The 23,471-nt window shown below is 39.6% G+C and overlaps 1 protein-coding gene across 2 annotated transcripts in view; it reads left to right on the forward strand.

Annotated features, from left to right (window-relative positions):
• The first annotated feature begins 732 nt into the window (after window positions 1–732).
• The window catches only part of rnf17 (ring finger protein 17), a 40,057-nt gene continuing 17,318 nt past the window's right edge, over window positions 733–23,471 (forward strand). Inside the window, exons 1-19 of one of the 2 annotated variants that reach the window (XM_030758383.1) lie at window positions 733–875; window positions 6,448–6,560; window positions 6,998–7,095; window positions 7,671–7,758; window positions 10,693–10,773; window positions 10,880–10,983; window positions 11,189–11,357; window positions 11,507–11,583; window positions 11,854–11,928; window positions 13,827–14,104; window positions 14,537–14,623; window positions 14,848–15,006; window positions 18,537–18,708; window positions 19,378–19,519; window positions 19,908–20,095; window positions 20,234–20,363; window positions 20,625–20,787; window positions 22,853–22,968; window positions 23,344–23,461. In XM_030758383.1, the coding sequence (XP_030614243.1) occupies window positions 809–875; window positions 6,448–6,560; window positions 6,998–7,095; window positions 7,671–7,758; window positions 10,693–10,773; window positions 10,880–10,983; window positions 11,189–11,357; window positions 11,507–11,583; window positions 11,854–11,928; window positions 13,827–14,104; window positions 14,537–14,623; window positions 14,848–15,006; window positions 18,537–18,708; window positions 19,378–19,519; window positions 19,908–20,095; window positions 20,234–20,363; window positions 20,625–20,787; window positions 22,853–22,968; window positions 23,344–23,461 (2,425 nt within the window). In that variant the 5' untranslated portion in view covers window positions 733–808. The remainder of the gene's footprint in view (window positions 876–6,447; window positions 6,561–6,997; window positions 7,096–7,670; window positions 7,759–10,692; window positions 10,774–10,879; window positions 10,984–11,188; window positions 11,358–11,506; window positions 11,584–11,853; window positions 11,929–13,826; window positions 14,105–14,536; window positions 14,624–14,847; window positions 15,007–18,536; window positions 18,709–19,377; window positions 19,520–19,907; window positions 20,096–20,233; window positions 20,364–20,624; window positions 20,788–22,852; window positions 22,969–23,343; window positions 23,462–23,471) is intronic. The other variant, XM_030758384.1, reaches the window with a different exon arrangement.

The following is a 23,471-nucleotide window of genomic DNA, read 5'->3' on the forward strand; positions in this document are numbered from 1 at the left end:
CACTGTCACTTGGTCACACTGGGAAAGAAAAACTCCTTTTTAATAGGAAGAAACCTCGGGCAGAACCAGGCTCAGGGAGGGGCAGTCACCTGCAACAACCGGTTGGGGGTGAGGGGAGGGAGACAGGACAAAACACAAACAGTGGAAGAGTATGGGGTTACCCCATAGAAGAGAGCCAGAAATGCAGAGTGGTGTACAGTGGTAATTGTAATGGTAATGGGCTAGTTCTTACATAGCACTTTTCTACTCTAATTGAGCACTCAAAGCACTATAAACACACCAACCCTAACCCGAACACATAAACATATTTAAAATTACATAAACTTTAAATTAAAAATACATGTGTGGATGAAGTTGTAGAGATGGATTTTGTCAGGTTTATATTATAGGTTTTTTATATCGTTGTTTTTTTTTTTTTTTTTTTGCATGGTTAGGAATGCAGTTTTTCTTTTTGTTGCCTCAGGGCAACATTGTGTGATAAGGGGTACATCTTGAGGGAAACTTACAGTGTTTTTATTGTTCTAAGAGTTGTCTTATGATCTCTGAATTAATCATTTTTTCTGTTGTCTTTGATTGGGGGTGTCTGCCTTATAAAAGGATGTTGTTTTGGCAATAAAATGGTCCAAAGTGAATCACATAAACAGCATTAAAGCAGTGCAGTAAATTAATAACAGTTCTTAAAACGAAGTAGTTTCACCACTCACTGACAGGAGGATAAGGTGTGGGCCCTGAACGCACCTTGAAGGTCACGTGACAAAGAGACGCGAGTAAATTTTCTGTAGGAAGAAGAGAAAAAAGATTTTCAACGATGGACGGAGGTAGCTACAATAGCGCTGTCCTTTGCATGTTATGTGGGGAGGCTTTCACGCTGCCTGGTAGGGTATTTAAAATTATTTTCTTACAGATTAATGAGCTGTTATACTGTCTTATATAATTACTGTTTCTGTCCGCTAGCTAGCAGCGGTAGCAGCTAGTTTAGTTAGCTAATGGGTTTTATAGATAGAGAAATAGACAGATAACTAGTGTTCATATCAAAACGCGCCGAAAACGGGTACTGTTGCTTCTGTGAAGCTTTGACCTAAACCGGCCTTAAATTAATGCACCTGCACCTGGCAGTAAGGACTAAATTGGCGCCTAAGCAGGAAAGATTTGCCTGTAGTAAGTCAGGTATTTGAACAAACCCATAAAAATGTTTTAATAAGGACAGGAGAAACTTTTTGTTAGAAGCTTACATTAAGTTCAAGCTCACTTTAGGGTTGTGCAGTTACTCAAAATTTAATTTCGATTTTGGCTCCCACATGATCATAAAAACAGTGAAATCGACAAAAAAAACCGATTACTATTAAAATTATTTTGTCACATTATGCTCCGTTTATTCTTATCCCTGATTTATTCTGCAGTCTCGAGTCTTTGAGGCCCTACAACGTGAAGCTGCATTGTGTCTTAATTACCGTTAATTATCGAGCGGGAAAATGGCGCCAACCTGATCAGCACCTCCAGCGAATATCAAATCTGCAATGTCCCTACCAACCCGGGTGTGATTAGCAAGGGAAGGAGGGACTATTTACTGTGAATGTTGTTAAGCATTTACAGTATAGTTGTTGTATTCTTTATTATCATGATTATTATTATTATTCCGTATGTTTTCTGTCGTTAAAAACTTGAGCACTTTAAGCTACAGAAACCGTTCTGGTATCAAGGTTCAGCTTCTTCTGGAGAAGTGGGCTGTTAGTTTTCTTGTTCGTAACTTTTATGGTTTTTGAAATATTAAGCTTTTTATGAAATTTTTTTTTTTGCCCCATTCAAATGCATGGGGAAAGCTTCAAATCCTCTTCAAATTCATTCAACTTTGAAATGTAATAACTTAAGCATACTTTAAGCTAGAGACACCATTTAAGCCGAGGCTTTGCAGCAAAGTGCCTACATTTCAACACTTAGACACTAAATGTGTAGGAGCATTCTGATTGCTCATAATATTTTAAACTGATTGGTGGATTTGTCTTCTGCATGCAAGTTGTTTAAAACGTTAAGCTTCTTCTGCAGATTTATGCTATTACTTTTCTTGCTCATAACTTTTATGATTTTTGAAATATTCAGCTTTTTATGAATGTTTTGCCCCATTCAAATGAATGGGGAAAGCTTCAAAAAATCTTCATATCTATTCCTAATTTCAAATCTAATAATTTCAGCATACTTTCAGCTAGAGACACAATTTAAGCTTTAAAATGAAGCCAAGACCTTCAGCTATTCAGCTATTAGTTGGTTTGTTGATATCTTTTATGGTTTTTGAACAGAGGCAGTTTTAGTTTTATGAACTTTTAGGACAGTTTCTGAAATTGACATTAGTGTGTATTGGGAGCTTTTAGAGTGGTGACATTATCACCAGTCTAGAATTTAAGGGATTTTAAATGTTCAAATTTTTTGTTTTACAGTTTGTTTGTTTTTTGTTTTTGTTTTTTTACTCCTACAAATGTTGTTGTACACTAACAACTTATACTTCAAATTGTAGCTATGGTTGTGCTCTTTCAGAAAATGTACTTTCCAAATTTCTGCCACTTATAGAATTTAAACTATGAGCATCAGAGTGGCAGGTGCACCCTCCCCAGCTCTCATTCACTGCAATGTTAAATTCTCTCTTCTCCTTGGAGCAAAAACCAAAATGAAGGCATTTTTAAAACTGCCATTTCTCAGCCACTGTATGAGGATACATTGATAAATATTACATCTCCTTGTACTCATGATGTAAAAATATTGAGTGGGACCTCCAGTTTTTGTGTGAGAAGCATTTGTTTGAGGGTAGGGCTTTAGCAGTTCCTGCTCTCTACCTGCCAGTTTTGGCAGAAAAATGTGAGCAGTGCATGAATAAGAAGCCAGCCAGCCTGATTGGCTGATAATACTTTAAACTGATTGATGGATCTGTCTTGAGCATGCAAGTTATTCAGAGTTGGGCTGTTGGTTCTGCTTTAATAACTTCAGCACCGTTTATGGTACAGAACCTGTTTTGGTATCAAAACGTTCAGCTTCTTCTGGACATTTATGCTATTACTTTTCTTGTTTGTAACTTGTATGTTTTTTGAAATATTCAGCTTTTTATGAATTTTTGCCACATTCAAATGAATGGGGAAAGGTTCAAATCCTCTTCACATTCTGTGAAATGTAATAACTTCATCATACTTTCAGCTAGAGACACCATTTAAACTTTAAAACGAAGCCAAGACATTGAACTTTAAAACTTCTATTAATATTTTCTTTGTTTTTTTTTCTTTTCAGTTACAGTTTGAGTTTCACGCTGTTTTTCTCCCTTTTCAGTAATTTAGATCCTTTGTTTACAATTTCAGCTGTTTTGAATTTTTTTTGTCTTATTTAGCTGTTGAAGCTCATTGAGCAAATAAAGTTTCGGCTGTTTGAAGCATTTCTTGGCATTTCAGCTGCAATCTTTCAGCATTTACAATGCATTTTCTTCAGGAAATGCTTTTTCTAGTTATTTATTTGTTTAATTTATAATGTATTTATGTATATTGCAATTTATATATATATTTATTTTTATTTTTTATTTAGTCCTTCACTCATTAGCTAACATAACTGAAATGGTGGCGCTTAGCAAACATCATCCATAAGAGCTTGTTTCTAACAGGTAAACTAGCAGAAACATTACTGTACAAATATTAACAGGTATCTATGACGCACTCTAAAACTTACCCATCAAGAGCCGACGTCACAGCTCCAGGGTGCCGGCGTTTTAAACGCTCAGCATTGCAGTGATGCTGCCGTAGAAGGAAATCTCTGCTTTGCACAGTCTGCATTCAGCTTTATCTTTGTTTTCTGTCAAATGCTCCACACCTTTGACAGTCTCTCGATTTTCTTTCATTTTCTCCACTAGTGATGGGTCAGTCGCGAAAGATCCAGCTCTAAGAGCCAGCTCTTTAAAGTGAACAATGGGAGCTGGCTCCTGATAGTGAGCCATTTCTTTTTCTTTTCGTTTGTTTCTTTTTTTTTTTTTTTTTTTTTTTTTTTTGTGGAAGCTGCACGTGATTGGTTAAGATGAGTGGTAGCGTATGAGCGTCTACACTGGGGAGGGGCCAAGGACACAATAGGCAGGGAGTAAACAAACACCAGAGAGGGAGGGGCTCCTGCAAAATTTGCTTGGCGACAGGAGAGAGCTAGAGGAAGTGAGGAAATGAGTGACGGAAAACGTAGTAAAGACTGGACAGGTTCCATAAGCAATCTGCACAGGTGTATACGAATGGTTCATCCATCAGTGCAATTAGAAGAACAAACCAGGGCAGGTCATATCAGGTAGGGACTTCTCAAAGGCCCTTGGTTTTTCTGAGTTTCAATCTTTTGTTTTATAATTTGTATTTGGAACACTCTATTATATGTAGAGTATGTAAAGAAATGTTTGATATAATGTATGTCTTTACATTAGTAATTAATTTTACACTTTTAAAAAAAATTAAAATTTGAGGAGCAACTTGGAAGCCGAAAGAGCTGGATCTTCTTTGGGTGCCGAGCCTAAAGAGCCGGCTCTCACCACCCTACTCTCTGTTCCACCAGTGTTGTGTTGTTCATGTTATGTTCTCCTTCGTTGGTATTGTTGTTGTTATTGGCAGAAAATGGAGTCAATACTGCCCCATGTCTTCCTGTAGTGCATTACAGTTACAAAATCACATGATAAGCGGAAGAAAATGGATTGATAGTTTATGAAATATGACACATATATGTTAAAACTCCTTGTCGACTAATCTTTGTAGTCGACGTCATTGATTACATTGATGAATTGTTGCAGTCCTAATGACAAAGTCACTAAGTTGGCAGCCATTGTTGCCAACTGGGGGGTGTATGGCGATGTGGAAATAAGGTCGATTGATGTGAACCAGTTGCCTGCTTTGAATTTAATAGAACATTGAATTTAAAGCCTGTAGCTTTTTTCTGCTGTCCTTAACACAGAAAATGCGAGTCTCCACGACCTGCGCTATGGCAGACAGTATTGATCTGTTTTTCAGCATGTTTATTGTTTCTATGTGTTTTACAACACTTGACAGTGGCCTCAGCAAACTTGCTGCATGCATGTTTCGAGACTTTTTCAATACAGAATGCATGAGGGATGTGTTTGTGAAACAACACTTCAAACTCTGATTTTGTTTCTCCCTGGTGGGTCCAGTGACAGGAATGCCAACCTCAGTACTGCACTCTTTGTGAGGGCAGAGTGGCCCACAAAGGGGACAAGCTGGGCTTGCACTCTCCTAGAGGAGAGGCTGTCAGGCCAGCCCCTTCTTTTTCCTTCAGGTCACAGCAGCGGGTAGAGAAAGAGGGGCTGCTTGAGGTCTGGCCTGGGGAGACTGCTTCCTAGCTCAGGGATTCTTGGATTTTCCTGCAGCTTATGGGGCTTCCTACACCTTAGGCTCCCTGGGGATCCTGAAAGTGGGGGCTGGGTGAGACACTGCCTGCATGTATGACTGGCGTGGCGCTGATGGGGTAGCGGGTTGGGCCCTCCTCAGCAGGCAGAGTTTCAAAGCCTCATCATCTCTTTTTCTCCTCACATCTCTTCTGCATGGAGGTAACATCTGCACCGAAGAGACCTTGAGGGATGACAGGTGTGTCAAGGAGCTCTTTTTCCTTAATTGTCAGGTTGGTGAGCCTGAGCCAGTGTGCCTGCTCCTAGAGAACCATGAGACCCATGTCTCTCCCAGTAGCCTATGTCACCACTTTGTGGAGGCGGAGGACATGGTCAGTTATGACACGGATTTCTTCCCAAACAGTGGTATCTGGTTTAGCTGTCAGGTCCTCTTCCAGATAAGCGTGGTAAGCCATTAGGATAGAGGAGGCATTGAGAGTTGAGGTGCCTTGTAGCACTTATCTGTAAGTCTGGAGTGGAAGTGGACTACAATTGCAGTTTGCTCAAGGGGCCATGGGATGTTGAGGCTAGCTTCTGCGCGTTTGTACATGTCATTCATGTGGAGCTCCAGGGGAGATCGCAGCATGGGTTTTTCAACCTCGTTGGTACCTGTCAGACGACTGGGTTCAGGTTGTTAGCCATAGCCAAAAGAGCTCTTTTGAGAAAAGGAATATTCCCTTTTTTTTTTCTTTTTTCTGTTTAAAAAAAAACTTCATGCAGGCCATCCACAAAGATATGACATGACAACAGTCATGCTTAATTTAGATCAGTCCAAAAGTTCAGGTCATAAATCCACAGTAGTTGTGAGCTGCTTCTACAGTTAACCTCTGGAATAGTTTGCATGTCATTTAGCTGAACGCTGTTTCAACAACTTTAAAGTTAACTGCAATGTTTGTTGTTTCATTCATTTTTTGAAGTACTGTATCCACAATAGCTAGCTGAATTTGAGAGAGACTGCTAGCCTCAGCAGTGAAGGAGAGAAAGGGACAGGTGAAATACAGACTGCTGTATTTGACATTTAGTGTGGTTTTTATTACTTTTTTTTCTTTCAGAGGATGAAATCCTTGGCAATCTCCCTCGTGTGCTTTTATGTGGCCACATCTACTGCACATTTTGCCTGCGGTCTCTTGAGCATGACGGTGTCATCAGATGTCCTGATTGTGAGGTAAAAATTGATCTTGCCCTTCCCTTCTGAGAGGGTCACATCTCAGCCACTGACCATCGCAAATTTAAAAGTATCGCTTTCATTATAAATGACGAGTGGTTCTTTAAATTGTAAAGCAAACAACATTTCACTTCCCATGGTCTTTTTGGCAATGCCTTAAATTCAAACTTAAGGGCATTTGTGCTTCTCATTGTTGAAGTAGGTGTAGAGGTCCAAGAGGGTTTGTAGTAAGGCTGCTGATACTTCAGAAGTCTTATCATGTCCTCTGTAAACCCTGTTGCTGGCCACCTTTAGTTAATAACCATTTAGCTATTTGTTCTTTCTTTTAAGGTAAATCAATAAAAGTTGCTGTTGAAAATGTGGTTTTGCATCAAAATGTTTCACAGCAGAAAGGGGTGAAATGTGACGGTGAGCTAACAAAGGTGTCCTCCCTGCAGATTGTGTCCACTCTTCCTGAAAGTGGAGTGTGTGGTCTGCAGGAAGAGAGCAGAATCATAGGACTCATCTACACTGCTAAAACAAATAAGATGAAAAGGTAATATGCACCTCTTGAATGTTGTGCAAATTTTCACTTTTGTCTTGTCTTTGAGTTTAAACTGTTTTTCTAGTCCTGTACATGTAAACTAAACAAACTAAAATATATATATATATTTGACCCTAAAATTCTTTTTGGTTCAGGCAATGATTTTACAAATTTCAGTTTCCAATATAATGCCACTTACTAGTGGTCTTAATTTAGGTTTTAACCATTTTTCAAGCTGTTGTCTCTTCAAGAAATTGCCTATAAAAATGTTCAATTAAAAGAAAAAATAACAATAAATTGATGTAACAAAAATTCAGTGTCATCAAATCTTTAACTGTTAAGGTCAAACACAAAATTTCAAGAGTTCAGAAGAATTTGCTGAGATTTCAATAATCTTCTGAAATGTTGCACAATTTTCAACCAAACACTTCGATTTAAATTAATCTATTTGGGGGCAAAAAAAAAAGTTTGTCAGGAATAATGGATATTTTCTATTGTTTTACAATAAAAAGGGTGAAAGAAATGCTTATCAAAGGCAAACATCGTGTTACAGATTGTAATTGCTGTGGTATTTCTGTCTTCGTAAGCCTCCGATGTGACAAATCAAAGATTCGCAGAAAGAAGAAATCATCAGCATCCGCAGACACTCTTGTCAGTACTGAGGACATGGAGCAGGTATGTTTGAGGGATTTCAGAGGTTTCTAATGAGAAATGAAAGTTGTCTAATTTGAAAGTACTTTTTTTTTTTTAATCACTGTCTTTTTATTAGTTTGTTTTCCTTTTAGACATACAAAAAAAAAGTAGGTACGAAAGAACAAAATATAGAATAATACTACCATTCAAACATAGCCCAAGAAAGAAAGAAATAAAAGAAAAAAACAAAATAATAAACAAATAAATGATAATAAATAAATACATTTGGAAAAATAATCCCTACAAAGTAACCCCATTCAATCCTACCCAGGTCACTGCCATAGGTCTACACATTTCATCCTTACCTCTACCTCAAGCGGGGCTTGTATTTAAAAAATGAATTCATCTGAAATATTACTGTATAATTTGGAAAGGGTCAAGAAAGGGGCCCCATATGTTTTTGAATTTCCCAATAGAGTGCTGAAGAGAGCAGCTTATTTTTTCCAGTTTTAAACAGGACATGAGGTCATATAACCACTGCTAATGTGTTGGAGGGGCAGCGCCCTTCCATCTGATTAGGATTGTACGTCTGGCTAGCAAAGAACAAAATGACAGCGCCTGTCTTTTAGAGGCTGCTAAGGGCAACTCCTCATCACTAATGCCAAAAAGAGCCAGGAGAGGGCTAGGTGTTATTGCAATTCTGAGGAACCTGGACAGGGTGTGAAAAACTGATGAACTGATGCGGACTGGGACAGGACCAGTACATATGAACCAGTGTGGCCTCAGCAGTTTTGCATTTGTCACAGTATGGGGTGATTTCCTGATAGTTTGCTTTTAGAAAAGTGGGCTCTATGTACCACTTTAAATTGAATAAGACGGTGGCGCACACACAAAGAAGATGTATTAACAAGTTTAAGTATGGAGGCCCATGTCTCATCTGGAATGGTCATGTTCAAGTCTTCTTTCCATAAAGTTTTAAGTTTGGATGAGGAGGTGTCTGTCATGTTTAGCATTTTATTGTACAGCCACGAAATCAGGCCTTTACAGGTCGGGTTCAGTAATAGGATGGTTTTTAACAATGTAAACTCCGGTAGAGAAACTGAGCCTGAAAGAAAAAATTGAATAAAACTTCTGGCTTGTAAATATATAAAAAAAAGTGGGATTGTGGTAGACCATATTTATTGCCGAGTTGTTCAAATGATGCTAGTTTCTTCCCTAAGAAAAGGTCCTTGAAATGAGTGAGTCCCCTCCTGTTCCATTCTAAAAATACCCCGTCCTGAACAGATGGTTTAAAGAAATGGTTAGACACGATGGGGCTTAGAGAGGAAAAATCATGAAGTACTTTTAAAGTTTTCAAATTACTCAACTGCGTTAACATATTCTCTGTAACATTTATTCTAGCATGTCATGAGTACAACGCAAGTGTCTTTGTAAGGTTACTGTAGGGTTGCAACGGTATGAGATTTTCACGGTATAATCGTCTCAGAAAATATCGCGGTATCACGGTTATTGCAGTATCACCGTATTTCACATATATTATTATAAGTTACACTGACCCTTAAAGAAATGACAACAAAAGTTTTTTTTTATTGTACTTGGAACCATTTTTAATGACAGTTTTGTTTAAAATGTCTCCATTTATAAAAAAAAAAAGAAAAAAAGAAAAGCTATACACCTCCTGTTTTTGTCTGCAAAATTTGCAATATTAGAATGAGGAAAAAGCCAAATCCTTAAATAAAAATGAATCTGTCTCTTTAGAAAGAGAAAATTCTTTGTCTTTGTAAACAAATGTGAGAAAAAGTGCAGGAGTTTTCTTGATCAGACTTTTATACTAATTTTTTATAATAATAATAATAATAATAAATAATAATTAATACAATTAAAATGGTATTATTTACACACACACACTTTATATGTACTCTTAGAATTAAACATCCTTCATTTAAAATGTTCAGTAAAATTATGTATCACCTTAAAAACATATTTAATACCTGAGAAACTGAGCCTGGGTCAGTGTCTGATCAACTACTGTTGACTGCTTTATAACACGCGTTGTGCTGCTAAGTTAGTGGGAAATAACCAGATACTGCAGACAGAGGGGATTATTTCTGACATGATCCTCATAATACAGATTTCACTCTTAAGGCTTTCATGCCGAGCCTGATTTTAAGGGATGAAAAATAGACACGCCAAAGCTTTAAAATAAACGCAGGTAAATATGCCGTCTTTCAAAAGGCCCTTAACATGGACATGCACATCCAGCACAGCACGCGCTTCACGGCCACGGGGACCGGCATGTCTATAGTTCGGATGACTCAGCACTTTTGCTGGTGGTTAGCGTGTGGAACGAGCACGAGGAAACATAGACGGGGTTTATAGTCAACATTTCACACATTTTTGTTAGAGAGACAGGTATTAACAAGATAGCTACTTTAATCTGCACGGAGGGATGGTGTTGTAGTAGATGTGAGAACAAGTTTGAAGTATTCCCTCCTTTAGCAGCCACTTTACTTACACACTGTTTGCAAACAGGATACCCATCCTCACGTACGTTTGGTGGGTATCCGAAGTAGTCCCACACTGCTGATTTTAGTTTAGGTTTTTTTTTTTTTTTTTAAGGAGTATGGAAACTGGTTAAATCTGTCGCCATTTTTACCACTGTGTGCCTGAGAGCAGCACCGCTGACCAAGGGGCAGCCAAGACGGAGCAGAGCTCCGTGTTCGAGTTTCTCAGTTGGCTTGCCTTTTTCTCTTTACCGGTAATAAGCAAACACCCACGGTATGATAACCGTGCATTTTAATACCATGGTATACCGTGAAACCAGTTACCGCTGCAACCCTAAGTTACTGACAAATGCTTATTGATTTATGCAGATTGACACATGCTTTCAGTACTAATCAAGAATACGTTTAGACATATATGTAGCTAATATTTAATAATTATTCTTAGTAAGCTTTCTGGTGCTGTTTTCTTTAGCCAGCTGATATTGAGAAGACTGTGGATAAGGCGTTGGCTCAGGCTGGAGAAAATCTTGCCCAGCTTGTGCACAATCATGAGGTAAAAAGCAAGCCTGTAGATTAATGAGTAGCTAAGAAATACCATCAGTTGACATAAGATTGTGTGTGTTGTTGGATTTGCAAATGTATATTTTTCATTTGAGCAGACACTGACGACTGGCCTGGAACAACAAGTGAAGAAAGAGGGGGCCCGGCTGGAGGTGGAGATCAGGGAAGCTGCAACCAAGGCTATTTGTGCTATTCAGAAGTGGTATGGATATCAAGTCTCTAAATGTATTTCAGTAGGAAGGCTTTAATGAGATCCTGTGTTTACTTTTTTGCAATGGGAATGACCCCAGGTCTTCAATTGTTTTATTTTTTGAAAATCAAATGGGAGTTACTATAAGTGAACAGATTAATTACAACATTTTCTGTAGAGAAACATGTTTTCACCCCCCCCACACCCCCCAAAACAGGAAGGATACACAGATGAGCCAGCTGACTACACTGAAGACAGAATTCTCAGCCAGCCAAGCTGCAGTGTGCCATGTCCAGGAGCGAATAAAGGCATTGGAGACTGCCATGCAGATGGCCAGACAAGTGCGCCGTGTCCCCTTGTTGGAGCAGTACTGCACACTGGATAAGGTATGATTGTTATTCTGACAGATTCTTCCTAGTAAGCACACAGTACATGTCAGATGCAGTAAAACTTGTACCAAGTTGATCTCATTTTGTCTGCTGCTTTGTTTACTTTCTAGCAAATTAATGATGCTGCTCCTGTGTGTGTGTTACAGGTTCTAGAGACGCTGCAGGCGCCTGTGGATAACCAGCTATTTGATATGAAGTCCATTAGCATGGGGACTGGAAAGAGGTTGGTTATTTTAAACCTGATGTTTGTTTTTGTTTGCATTGTTTTATTGTAGAATTTGTAGGGACATGTTGCACATTACCAGGTCTATCTTCCAGGCCCTTCTTTAGACTTAGACTAGCTCAAAAGACAGCAAAAGCCATTGTTAAAATTCAAACTGTAACAGAAATTTACGCACTTAGCAGTCTTTCCTGCAAATTTATTGAGGTGTAAATGCATGAGTGACACACTTTGTCCCTACATAAAATAAGGGCATCTGTGTTTGTGTTTTAGTTGTGTTTTCCAGTTAGAGTGTCTGAATGGTAATTTGGTTTTGTCCTTGAAGATGGAAGTCGGTGACCCCAAAGAGTGAGTGCTAAACTTATTTCTCTGTATCCACTATACCTTTTTGAACTGATTGAAGCCTTGAGATGAAAACTGACAAAAAGACTTGCTTCTTTTTTGAGCATCAGAGTAAAATATCATTCCATAGATTTTTATATTCAGCACATTGTATAGACACACATTAAGTATGGCAAATTGCCTTTTTTTTTTTTTTTTTTTTTTTTTTTTTAATTATAATTTGCAGCTATCTTTACCATACAGTACGGTGCAAGTCTTGAGTCACCTTTCATTTCTTTATATTTTGTTAGAGAAATGGAAAATGGGGGCAGATATTTATTGAAATGTACATGGAAATACATTATATAAGGCCAAAATAGAGTTTCTGCAATTCTTATAATCTTGAAAGTCAGTATTTGGTATGACCACACTTATTCTTCAGGACTACCTGAACTCTCTGAGGCACCTTTCCTGCCATTTCTTGAAGTAGTCTCCAGGCTCCTTGAAGGCCATTGAAAGCTCTTTTTTTGGATGTTGGCTGCATTTTGGTCTGTTTTTTTTTTTGTCGAGTTGACCCCCACACTTTTTCAACTTTGATGAGGTTCAGGCTATGGGGAAGTATGCTTAAACGCAGCCCCCCCAACCATGATTGATTCTGTACCGTGTTTTTAAAGATGGCTGTGTACACTCACTGTTGTCTACTTTCAAATTTTGATTCATCACTCTATTAGACCTGTTGCCACTAGGTGTCAGTCCAGTTCTTGTGTAATTTGGCATATCTCTTATTTATTTTGACAGCCACCGTTTTACTGAAACCATTTAACTAAAGGGCTGGATGCCTCTCTCAGGTCCTATCAGGTCTTTGCTGGATTTTTTTTTTCTTCCTGTTTCTTAAGGACATCGTTTTTTGATACTGTTCATCTGCTGCTGATAGTTTTTTTTTTTTTTTTTTAAGGCCTGCCATTACTTCTTTTGGCCTCCACTTGCCCAGTTTAGAGACAAACACTGCATACCATAGTATGCAAAGTTTTTGGACAGCACCCCAGGAGACCCCTTGTTGCAGTAAAACAATTTTATGGCTGCAAAACTGTAATCTTTGCCATTTTTCATAGTTTCAACTAAAGAAATGGGAACAAATGCTACTTTATTGCAACAGGCTCTTAGTGACAAAGTGCCTTAAGATAAACTTAATGTGTAGGTACCACACTGGTTCATCCCTTGAGTTGGATGAATCTTTTTTTTTTTTTTTTTTTTTAATGCTTGAGCGATTCATAGGTAAGTTAAATGGGTAAGTTAAAAGTTAAATGGCTCAACAAACAAACACAAAAACATCCTCTGAAAATTGTCCGGTATGAGGACTGGACTGAAAATAAGTGGAAAAAGCAGCCAATGTCCAAAGAGAGCTTTTGAATGGCCTGCAGAAAGTCTGGCTCTTTAGATGCAAAATATATAAAAGTAAGGGACTTGTGCACAGTACTATAGCAGGATTGTAGCTAGAAAAAGGTCACTGACCGGCAATATCGGTACCGAGCGACCACTTGCTGGTGCTATTGGATGAGCCCACTATCTAACTGTGATGATAGTGATCTGTTCCAACAGCTGAAATTCTCAGCCAGGCGCAGTGCCAGCTGATCAACCGCTAGCTACAACCCTGACTATAGTCATGGTCTATGAGGAGAGTTCCTTTCATCTGTGTTATAGTATACTGTTATTAAACCCATGGCATTGCTCCACAATAGGTTATTGTGTTTAAATAAGTGGTTCTAGTGTAAAATGTGAACACATTGTGGTCAAATATATATTTAAATATGGGCAAAGAAGATTTAATAAAGATCTCAGAGCTATTGGTTTTCAGTGCACTGCTGGTGCTATGTGCCTTGCCTTTTAATTTTGGAATGGGTCTTAATTTGTGAAATTTGTTTTAGGCTGACTCAGTCCCCACCCAAAAACCACCAGCCAGGCAGCTTTAACAAAAAGTCTCACTGGAAGCGTGCAGATGACAAGAACACTGGCTGTATTCCACACAGTGACAAGCTCCCCACCCCACAAAAGCAGTGTGAGCAGAGTCCAAGAGCTAGCAGTTCCTTATCACGAGGCTCCTCTCCAAGGCCTGATCACAGGCTTTCTCGCCACAGCTCGGCCTCAGACCTTGGAGGCCCAGATATCATTATTGAGGAGTTTTTAGATGAGGGACAAGAGCAAGGTGTGTGGCTTTGTCATTAGTCCATTACACTGAATTTTTTTTTTTTTAACCCTTTAACACTGAGCTCTTGTCGCCAGTACACTCTTTAACACAGTGTAACACGGTTAAACACAGCGCCAACATGGTTGTGCAAGCAGAATTTCTGTTACCGTAATAATATGACAGTTTCCGAAATATGAAATTGTGCTTCATAGCCAACAGGAGGTTATTACAGTAATTTCACTTTATTTATTTTTTTTATTTCACAGTGGGACATTTGAAAGATGAGAACTGGTTCTCAAACATTTAACCTGGTAAAATAAAGATTAAAAAAAAAAAAAAAGTCAGCGGTGACATGATCATTGTTAAAGGGTTAAACAATGCTAGAACCAAACAGAATCTTAAAATGGAGGCAGAAGAGACACTTAAATCAGTTTGAAATGCTTCCTGTAGCCCTCCCGCCAACTGGTCCTGAACTGGCTGGTGACAAACTGAGAATCAACAGAAGAAAACATCAGTTATCTTCTAATAAGAGAAATGGTAAGGAATTAATATATTTGTGTTCAGAAATATAATTAGACATTCAGTTATTTTTTTCCCTAATGAAAGAAAATCTAAAGATAACTTGCATTTAACTTCATGTTGTGAGCATGATATCAGCCCATCAATAAACACTTATCCCAGCACCCATCTTATAAAATTAGCTGGTGTACAGTTACAAACAAGTCATTTTTTTACACCATCTCTTTGTTCTCATGCTGTAGTCACACAGTGGGTAGTGGTAACCCACATCGTGAGTCCAAGCCACTTCTATATCCAGTATGTGGCTGAGAAAAGGGAATGTGAGATGCTGTCGGCCAAAATCAACAAATTCTGCAGAGAAGATGGTTGTAGCTTCACTGAAAAGGACATAGTGGAGACAGGTTTGTGTGTGTGTGTGAGAAGTTTGATTTCAGGTCAAACATATACCACATTAGGACTGTTGGATATAATTGTCTGCAGTAATACTAGTATAAATTTTTGCATGATATGGCAGGTGTTTACATTCCCTAGTGCGCACACAAGACAAGCCTGGGCAAGGGTGGTGTGCAATGCTGCAAAATTTGGTATCACTGTAACTGATACTTTTAACGTGACCCTCTGAGGCTGACTTATGTGCTGGTATGTCCAAAATGTCCACGGCCATTTAGGATGATGTAGCAGCAGGACGCTGCCTCGCTGAGTCTCCGTTTCAACATAAGTTGAAAGTGCAGACTTCAAACTAAATTGTGTTGATAGGCCAAGTAAGACCAGAGTTATCATCACACCATGCTTTTTTCTGTCTCTTGTTCTCACATTTGTGCATTTTGTGCAGGAAAAAACAGCAAAAACGGGATATTTGCTAGCAGGAAGTGCTTGCTTCAGTGGCAGGTTTTACCTCGGCTGTGCTCCTCTGTCTTGGGGTGCACAGGAGCTGGTTTTTTGGAGTGGCACAAATAATTTGTGAGGCATCTTACTGTGAGACCCGATTGTTCTGCAAATAGTTGTACAAAAAGCTCCTGCAGCATTTCCTGCATTTGAATGTAAATAGTTGTATGTAAAGTGTATCACAAAAGTGAGTACACCCCTCATATTTCTGCAGATATTTAGGTATATACTGACAAAATGACACAAGCTGCATACAGACTACTTTTCATTGTGTCAAAGTGTCATTTTGTCAGTGTTGTCCCATGAAAAGATATACCGTATCTTTCAGACTATAAGTCGCTCCGGAGAATAGGTTACACCCCTGGCCAAACTATGAATAAAAGTGCGACTTATAGTCTGGAAAATACGCTACTTAAATATATGCAGACCTGTGAGGGGTGTACTCACTTTTGTGATACACTGTAACTTTGTTTGCTATATATTTTTTTAAAAATTTAAAAATTTACAGCTTATATTTGTATTTTAAGTTGTAAAAATAATTTGTTAAACATGTTTTTGGTTTTCACTGTAAAAAAAAAAATCCAATTTGTTATTTTTAGGTCCAATGTATTAATACAGTATGTCAAAATGAAAGAATAACTGTACAGCCCTACACATGAGGTTGTGCTGAAAATAATGATACCAAAACAAGGCAAGGTAAAAAGTTTTTAAGGTGAACTATAAAGGTAAAGGGAAAAGTAGTTAAAAATGACAAATTATCCCCTAGAGCAGGGCTCTTCAACTCCAGGCCTCGAGAGCTCCTGTCCTGCAGGTTTTAGATGTGTCCTTGATCCAACACACCTGAATCAAATGGCTGAATTACCTTCTCAGTATGCAGTCAAGTTTTCCAGAGTCCTGCTAATGACTTCTATATTTGACTCAGGTGTGTTGAAGCAGAGACGCATCTAAAACCTGCAGGACACCGGACCTCGAGGCCTGGAGTTAAAGAGCCCTGTCCTAGAGGGTTAAGAGACAGCTTATGTAGGGGAGAGCAGCATGTCATGATTATGAAATGAATGTGTCATCAATATGCTTGATCTGAATACTTTTTAATGGCAAATTATGGGATTTTTTTTTTTTTTTTTTTTTACTCTCACTGCTAAACACAACAAAACACCATTCAATTTAAATGTGCTTGCCTGAGGTGGCCCCACTTGTCTGTTCACTGCTGCCTGCACCTCAATTTTATTTACATTTTAGACATTGAGGGCCTTGGGGGGGACGGTGTGGATGGGCGCTGTTATTCAGTGCTCATATTACATCTGTCCCTCCAATTTTAAAAGCACTGTAGTTTTCACACAGCCATACACATTCTTCTCAGTACATACACTCACATCACCCCCCCCAACACGCTGAGTGGGAGGAGGGGGCGGGCGGGCCTTCTCACACCCCAGTTCCGTGCACCCCGCCTGGGATGGGGACTGGCTCATTGTTCGGGGCTGGGTTGGCTGCTTCCCTGGGTTGCCGCTGGCTTGGTGCTGGTACCCGCTCTCCCACATTAGGTGTCCATGTATGTTACATGTGCGTATGCATGAGTGTGTGACTGGTGCATGCGAATGTGCGTGTGTGTACATGAGGGAATGACTGGTACGTGTGTGTGTGTGTGTATGTGCGTGTGAGTGTGAGTGTGTATACATGAGTGTGTGACTGGTGCATGCGAATGTGCGTGCGTGTGTATGTGCGTGTGTGTACATGAGGGAATGACTGGTACGTGTGTGTGTGTACGTGCGTGCTTGTGAGAGTGTGTGTGTGTGGACAGCTGGGCCTGGGTTGGTGGCTTGCCAAGCCTTGGCACCTGTGGGACACGGAGGGTGGGAGTTACCCCTCCCTACCGCTCCACGCTGCTCCCCACTGGTCGTCACTGCCGCCCCTGGGGTGTGGGTGCCCGTGGGTCCCGGGGTGTGTGGCCGGATATCTCGGCATGGTCTTTGGCCTGCTCCCTTGGCGGCCATGGCCTGGGGGTGGCTTGGGCCTCTTTGGCGCGTGGGGGGGCTCTGCCGGGTGTCGGGCTGCTCTCGGGCGCTTGGGGCCTCGGGGGCCGCATGCCTGGCTCGTGCTGGGGGTGCCGGCCTGCCGGGGGGGGTGGGCTGCCCGTCACCTCTGGCTCTCTGGACTCTAGCCCCTGGATTGTGGGGGTTCCGTCTGTAGCCTCCCTCCTTCCTTATCTGGGGAGTGTACGCGGTTGCCATCGGGATGTGTGGCCCCAAGTCTTCTGAGCTCCTGTGCTGTGGATGGCCTGGGTCCCCTGGGTCCTTCCCTATCTGCCTCTGGATCGCGGGGGGCATGGTTGCAGTTTCTCGCCCTCATTATCGAATACATTGCATGACAAAGGCGCATACACACACATTACTACAAACAATACACTTGTGTGTGTGTGTGTGTGTGTATATGTAGGTGCATATGGGTGTGTGTATGGGTGTGTGTGTGTGTGTGTGTGTGTGTGAGTATATCAACCCCTTTTATTTATTTATTTATTTATTTATTTTTTCTCTCTATCTCCTTTCCCCCCCCCCCACCTCTTGTTCTTGCCCCTTCCTGGTTGCCTGTCAGACTTGGCATGAATAACTAAATAAAAAGATAAATAAATAAAAATAAAATTGCAAACATTAACAAGAAGAGCCTATAGGAAACATATAGAGCTGTTCTTGTCAAAGCAAATATGTTTGGTACATCAGTGCATTCGGATCATCATTCCGATTGTGAAAGATGCCAGACATGACAGGCTAAAAAAAAAAAATAAAATAAATGTGCTTGCCTGGAAAGTACTTGACTGTTTTGTTGTGCTAACTGTCAAGCCAATAATTTGGGAATTTAGTCACTTGTGGACTGATTCCCATTGGTTTTATGTTGTGCTGAAACATGCATCGCAGATAATTTTATTCTGCTTCCTTGTTCACTTTTTGATTATGCTTCAGTTTCCTGACATATAATATTGAGATTGCATCAAGCCACACTCTCCATTCAGAGTGGCTCCAAATATTTTCTTTGTTTCACGTCTCCTTTACAGACTCCTTGATCTTTGTGAAGAGTGAGGAGGGACTCTGGTGCCGGGCTAGAGTGCTTGAAGTCTTGCAGAAAGGCTCTTCAGAGCCTGTGAAAACCTGTGCGGTCACCCAGCTGGCTAGTGCACGAGTTTTCTTCCTTGATCACGGACTTACCCAAACAATCACCACGAAGAGGTACGCGTACAGATGAGTGAACATCTGCCCATCTTTGGTTCTGAGAAACTCTGCATTTCTGAGATGATGTTTTTATACCCAGTCATGTTGCCAGTTAATCTAATTAGTTGCAAAATGTTCCTGCAGCTGTTTTGAGACATGTTGTTGCCATTAAATTCAAAATGAGCTGTTATTTGTGAAATAGTGAAACATTTCAGTTTAAATATTTGATGTGTTTTCTATGTTCTATTGTGAATCAAATATGGGTTTATGAGATTTGCAAATTATTACTTTCTGTTTTTATTTATATTTCCTTAAAGATTTAACTGTCTGGAGCACGTGGTAGTCCATAGAACTGCATTCTCCCTGCTTCACGGCTGGTTTCCTTTGTTATAATATTGTCCAGCTTGTAAAGCTGCTGTTTTGCATTTTTGCCCCTTTATCCAGCACCAGAACAGGATTGTTTCCCCTTCATCACTAAGTAACTGACATCCTACACATAGCCACACAATGAGTAGTAGTAAAATATAGTAAAATATCTTCTCAGTATGTGTCACTTTAAAAGAAATATTTCCACAATTATTGTTGACGCTGTTGATTTCCTTTTGATCTGAGAGGTGGTATGTAAGTATAGTGTGTGCAGTTTTCTGTTCTGACTTCATTCTGTATTCTTGTGGATGAATTTACCAGTGAAGACATGGCCACTGAGACTTCACTGAATGCTGTGAACAACCAGCTGAGAAAAGTGGATAGAGCAGTTAAAGCGGTCTTGTTTAACTTTACTCCACTGGCCATCAGATGTTCGTTCAAGGGCCTGGTCCCTTCTGATGTGGTAAGACAACTGGATTTATACGGTATTTGTATTTGGAAGGATACGTGGTTGCTTTCTTGGATAGTTCATATAAAAAAATTTTTAAAAAAAACTTTTGAGCATTTCAGAAGGCACAAGAAAAACATGAATATGCTGCTTATAACAGTTCAACACAAAGAAAAACAAATTAATAGTTTGTATTTTAAATGCAACTTTATTTGACAGTTTCCCAGAGAGATGTACTTTTTTCATAACTTCTTGGAATTTTAGGGGTTTTTTATCTACCTGTTTTGGGGAAAAAAAAAAAAGTGTTGTGCTTTTATTGTGGAGGCATGTTGTTTTGAAACACAGCAGCAATAGTAGGCATGTGTGCGTGTGTGTGTGTGTGCGTGCGCATGCGTCCATGTAGATAAAAGGCTGGAGTAAGGAGGCACAGGTTGAATTCCGCCGTGTGGTCGGCTTTGCAGCAGTGGAAATGTGGATTTTGGGTCAGGACAGAGACTTCCTGTTGGTGGACCTGCGGAAAGCTCCCAAGGAACAGTCCGGTGATGGATTCATCTCTATCAGAGAGTATCTTGTTTTCATTGAAGTGGCCAGGTACCCATACATACATGTCCAAGTTAGCCAGGCAAAAATTCCTTAAGAAAATTTATTTAACCAAGAATCAAATTCTGTTCAGTTGGACTGTCACTGAAATGGCCTAAACTTGTTTTGCTTTTCAAAAACTGCTCACAGGTTTTATTCTCCAATGACAACGGGCAGGAGGCCCCTGCAGTACTACCCTCCTGTATATCCCAAGATCAACAGAGAGGTTGCTGCTTTGGTGTCCCACGTCAGCAACCCTGCTGACTTCTATATCCACCTGGTACTAAACATGAACAAATGTTTTAATATCCTCAAAAAAAATCTCAGCTGCCAGCAATAGAATATAAATAGACAGAGATTGCTTTGTGTCACAGTAATTAATAGATCAATAAATAAATAGATTAATAGAATAGGTTAATTACTAGATATTTACATTAAACACATCTATTTTTTTTGCCACATGTGCAATTTTTTTTTTCCTTCTGTTTGAGTTTTGTATTTTATTTCCTTTTGAAATTTTCCTGTTTAACATCACAACCAGGCTGACAACATGGAGTTCATGTTGCTCTCAGCCAAGCTTCAGGACTTCTACAAAGATCTGGCATTACTGGGAGAAGATGAGCTCAGCATCTACTGCCCTGTGATAGGACAAGCCTGTGTCGCCCGTTTTGATGACACACAGTGGTGCAGAGCTCAGGTGAAGGGTAAGTATGTGTATGAGCATGTCAAGGTTTGAATAAATGTACTTACCTATGTACCATACCTAGTTACCATTTCCTATTGAGCTAATAAAATAAGATAATGTAGTATTAGTAATTCTGCCAGTGTCCACTATATATAATTTGATATTGTTCATATAATCCACCTGCTACACTGCTAATTGTGTGGGTTACATCATCACCCAGTGGGTAAGAGAAGAGTGAGATCAAGGAGATTTTCCACTTTCCAGCTATACGAGCAAGATGGCAGAGAATCACATAATCTGGTCGCATACAGCAATAAATTATTTGGCCGACTGTAATCTAATCACTCGATGTAAGCGTATGAAAAGCAGCTGAACTGATAAAATGCTGCTAATCTACATTTTCCATTCTTGTTAAACTGTTTCATAGTTTACGTGCTTTTGTACATGTTTCAAAAATGAACTAAAGTTAATAAGATAAAGTAGTTTACTTAACAGCTGTAGCATTTTTTTTTTTTTTTTTTTAAACGGGTTAATTTAGGCTTAGTGAAACCATAATGGAATTTAGTTAAGGAGGGAAGTGAAAAGTGAAAATATATGCATAGTATATGCATACCACCAGTTACAGCTGTCAAGGCTGTGGGCTTTCACTTGTGGCACTTGCACCCTTATTCCTCAAGAGTTGTTTCCCACAGTGGATATGATACAGTTGCTAGAGAAAATGTGTATTCCCTAAGTAGCTAGCAGTGGTTCATGGGGGCTTTGTGCTGGTAAAGTCACCCCTCCCCAAGGGGGGGAGGGGTGCCGGCCTTGTTAATTGAGTGAGGGTGCCTGCTCATGTAACCAGAAAGCACCTCTGAAGGCTAATCAGTCATTGTGAACCTGTAGTTACATTTCTCGAGGTGCATGTCAGGTTAGGTTCAGAGAGGATTTTCGGTTATGTATGTAGGACCAACGCAGAACACTAACCCAGGCCTTATTAGATAGTGATAATTTTCGCATATAATTCAGAAGAGTTACTTATTTATCATGCATTTAATGCGCCTAAGAGTGCCATTCACTTTCACTAATGGGTTTGCAGAAATCATGTAAAAAAGCATACACAACAAAAACATAATCCAGATTTTTTATCAAACAGCTGCTAAAAGCATTTCCTACATTGGAATATCAGACACCATGTTGTGAGTGACATCATCTTGCTGGGAACTGTAGTTTTTTCTTGAAGGTCTTTCATAGCTTCACTGGTGCTGAAAAGTAATGTTTGATTATGGCTTTCTGAATATAAGTAGGGCTGCAACTATCGATTATTTTAGTAATTGAGTATTCTATCGATTACGCCATCAAGTAATCAGATAAGAAATAATTTTTCGTATTTACAATTCATCTGCATATTTGAACTTCCGTACTGCAGTGTTTCTCTGTGTGAAACAAACAGCGGTGGATGGAGCAGCTACAAAGTTCTCTGTTCTTCATGTTGCTGTAATGCTTTTTATTCACAAGCATCCTCCAAATTACGTTTCTACTGCAGGTCTATTTTTAGTTGCTAATTGGGGATTAAAGCATAAAAAATATTCCCCTCGATACTGAGGAAGGGGGGCACCCGTGACCAAATGATCGCTAGTGCTATGACAGGCTCCGCTAGCAAACTGTGGTTGTAGTTCTGGTGGCTACAGCTGATGTAAAGAAAGAATAACAGCTGACATTTTCTGCACAGCGAGCAAAACGCGTGCGCGCAGCCACACACGCACACTCACAGCATGTGCATATTGTGAACTTTCCGTGCTCAGTGGTAGATTGCAGTGAAATTATACAGGTGCAAGCAGCGATATAGCCGGGGCGGGCTCGTGTTTTGCTAAATGCAGTGACAGCAGAGCTCCGAAAGTGAAGGTGAAATCCTGAGCCGAGCGTAGCGCCTGGCGGTCAACCGCTAGCCAGAACACTGTGTGTGTGTTTTATTTATATATATATATATATATATATATATATATATTTTTTTTTTTTTTTTTTAACTTGAACCTTCTCCTTAACCTTCATTGTTCAGTCAACTACAAAAAGTGCACTAATGTAACTCTGGTGTGTGTGTTTAGGTCATCCAGAGGGAAGAAAAGTAGAAGTACAGTATGTTGACTTTGGCGACAGGAAAATCTTGTCAGTCCGTGACTTGAAGAAGATCAAAGAAGAGTTTTTCGCCCTTCCTGCCAGGGTGAGAGCACAGAATTTTTTATATGTCAATAAAATCTACAGAATCTGTAAGTTGTTAATAGTAATTTGGCTAAAAATTCATTTCTGATTCCAGTTCAATTCAGTTAACATGGATGTGTGTGTGTGTGTGTGTGTGTGTGTGTGTGTGTTTGCTCATTCCTTAATGAAGTCGGTTATCAGTGTTTCCCACATATAGACTCCACTTGAGGGGCCTGCTCTGGTGTATTTGCTGACTTATTTTAGCATTAAAAAAGAAGATTTTTTTCTTAAAACAAATATATGTCTAATTACCCCCTCCCCCATTTTTTAATTTTTGTGTTACATTTTTGAATAGTGCTGGTTTAAGTCAACAGTAAATGATTTCTCCTGTGTGCAGGCAATCCACTGCTGTTTGTCTAATGTGATTCCTGTGGAAGGAGAGTCCTGGAGTGATGCCTGTGCTAACAGATTCATCGGCCTAGTTAAGGACAAACTGGTCACTGTTATAGCTACAGGTACAGTGTG

The sequence above is a fragment of the Archocentrus centrarchus genome, chromosome 21, assembly GCF_007364275.1.
Source record: "Archocentrus centrarchus isolate MPI-CPG fArcCen1 chromosome 21, fArcCen1, whole genome shotgun sequence".
Classification (NCBI taxonomy): domain Eukaryota; kingdom Metazoa; phylum Chordata; class Actinopteri; order Cichliformes; family Cichlidae; genus Archocentrus; species Archocentrus centrarchus.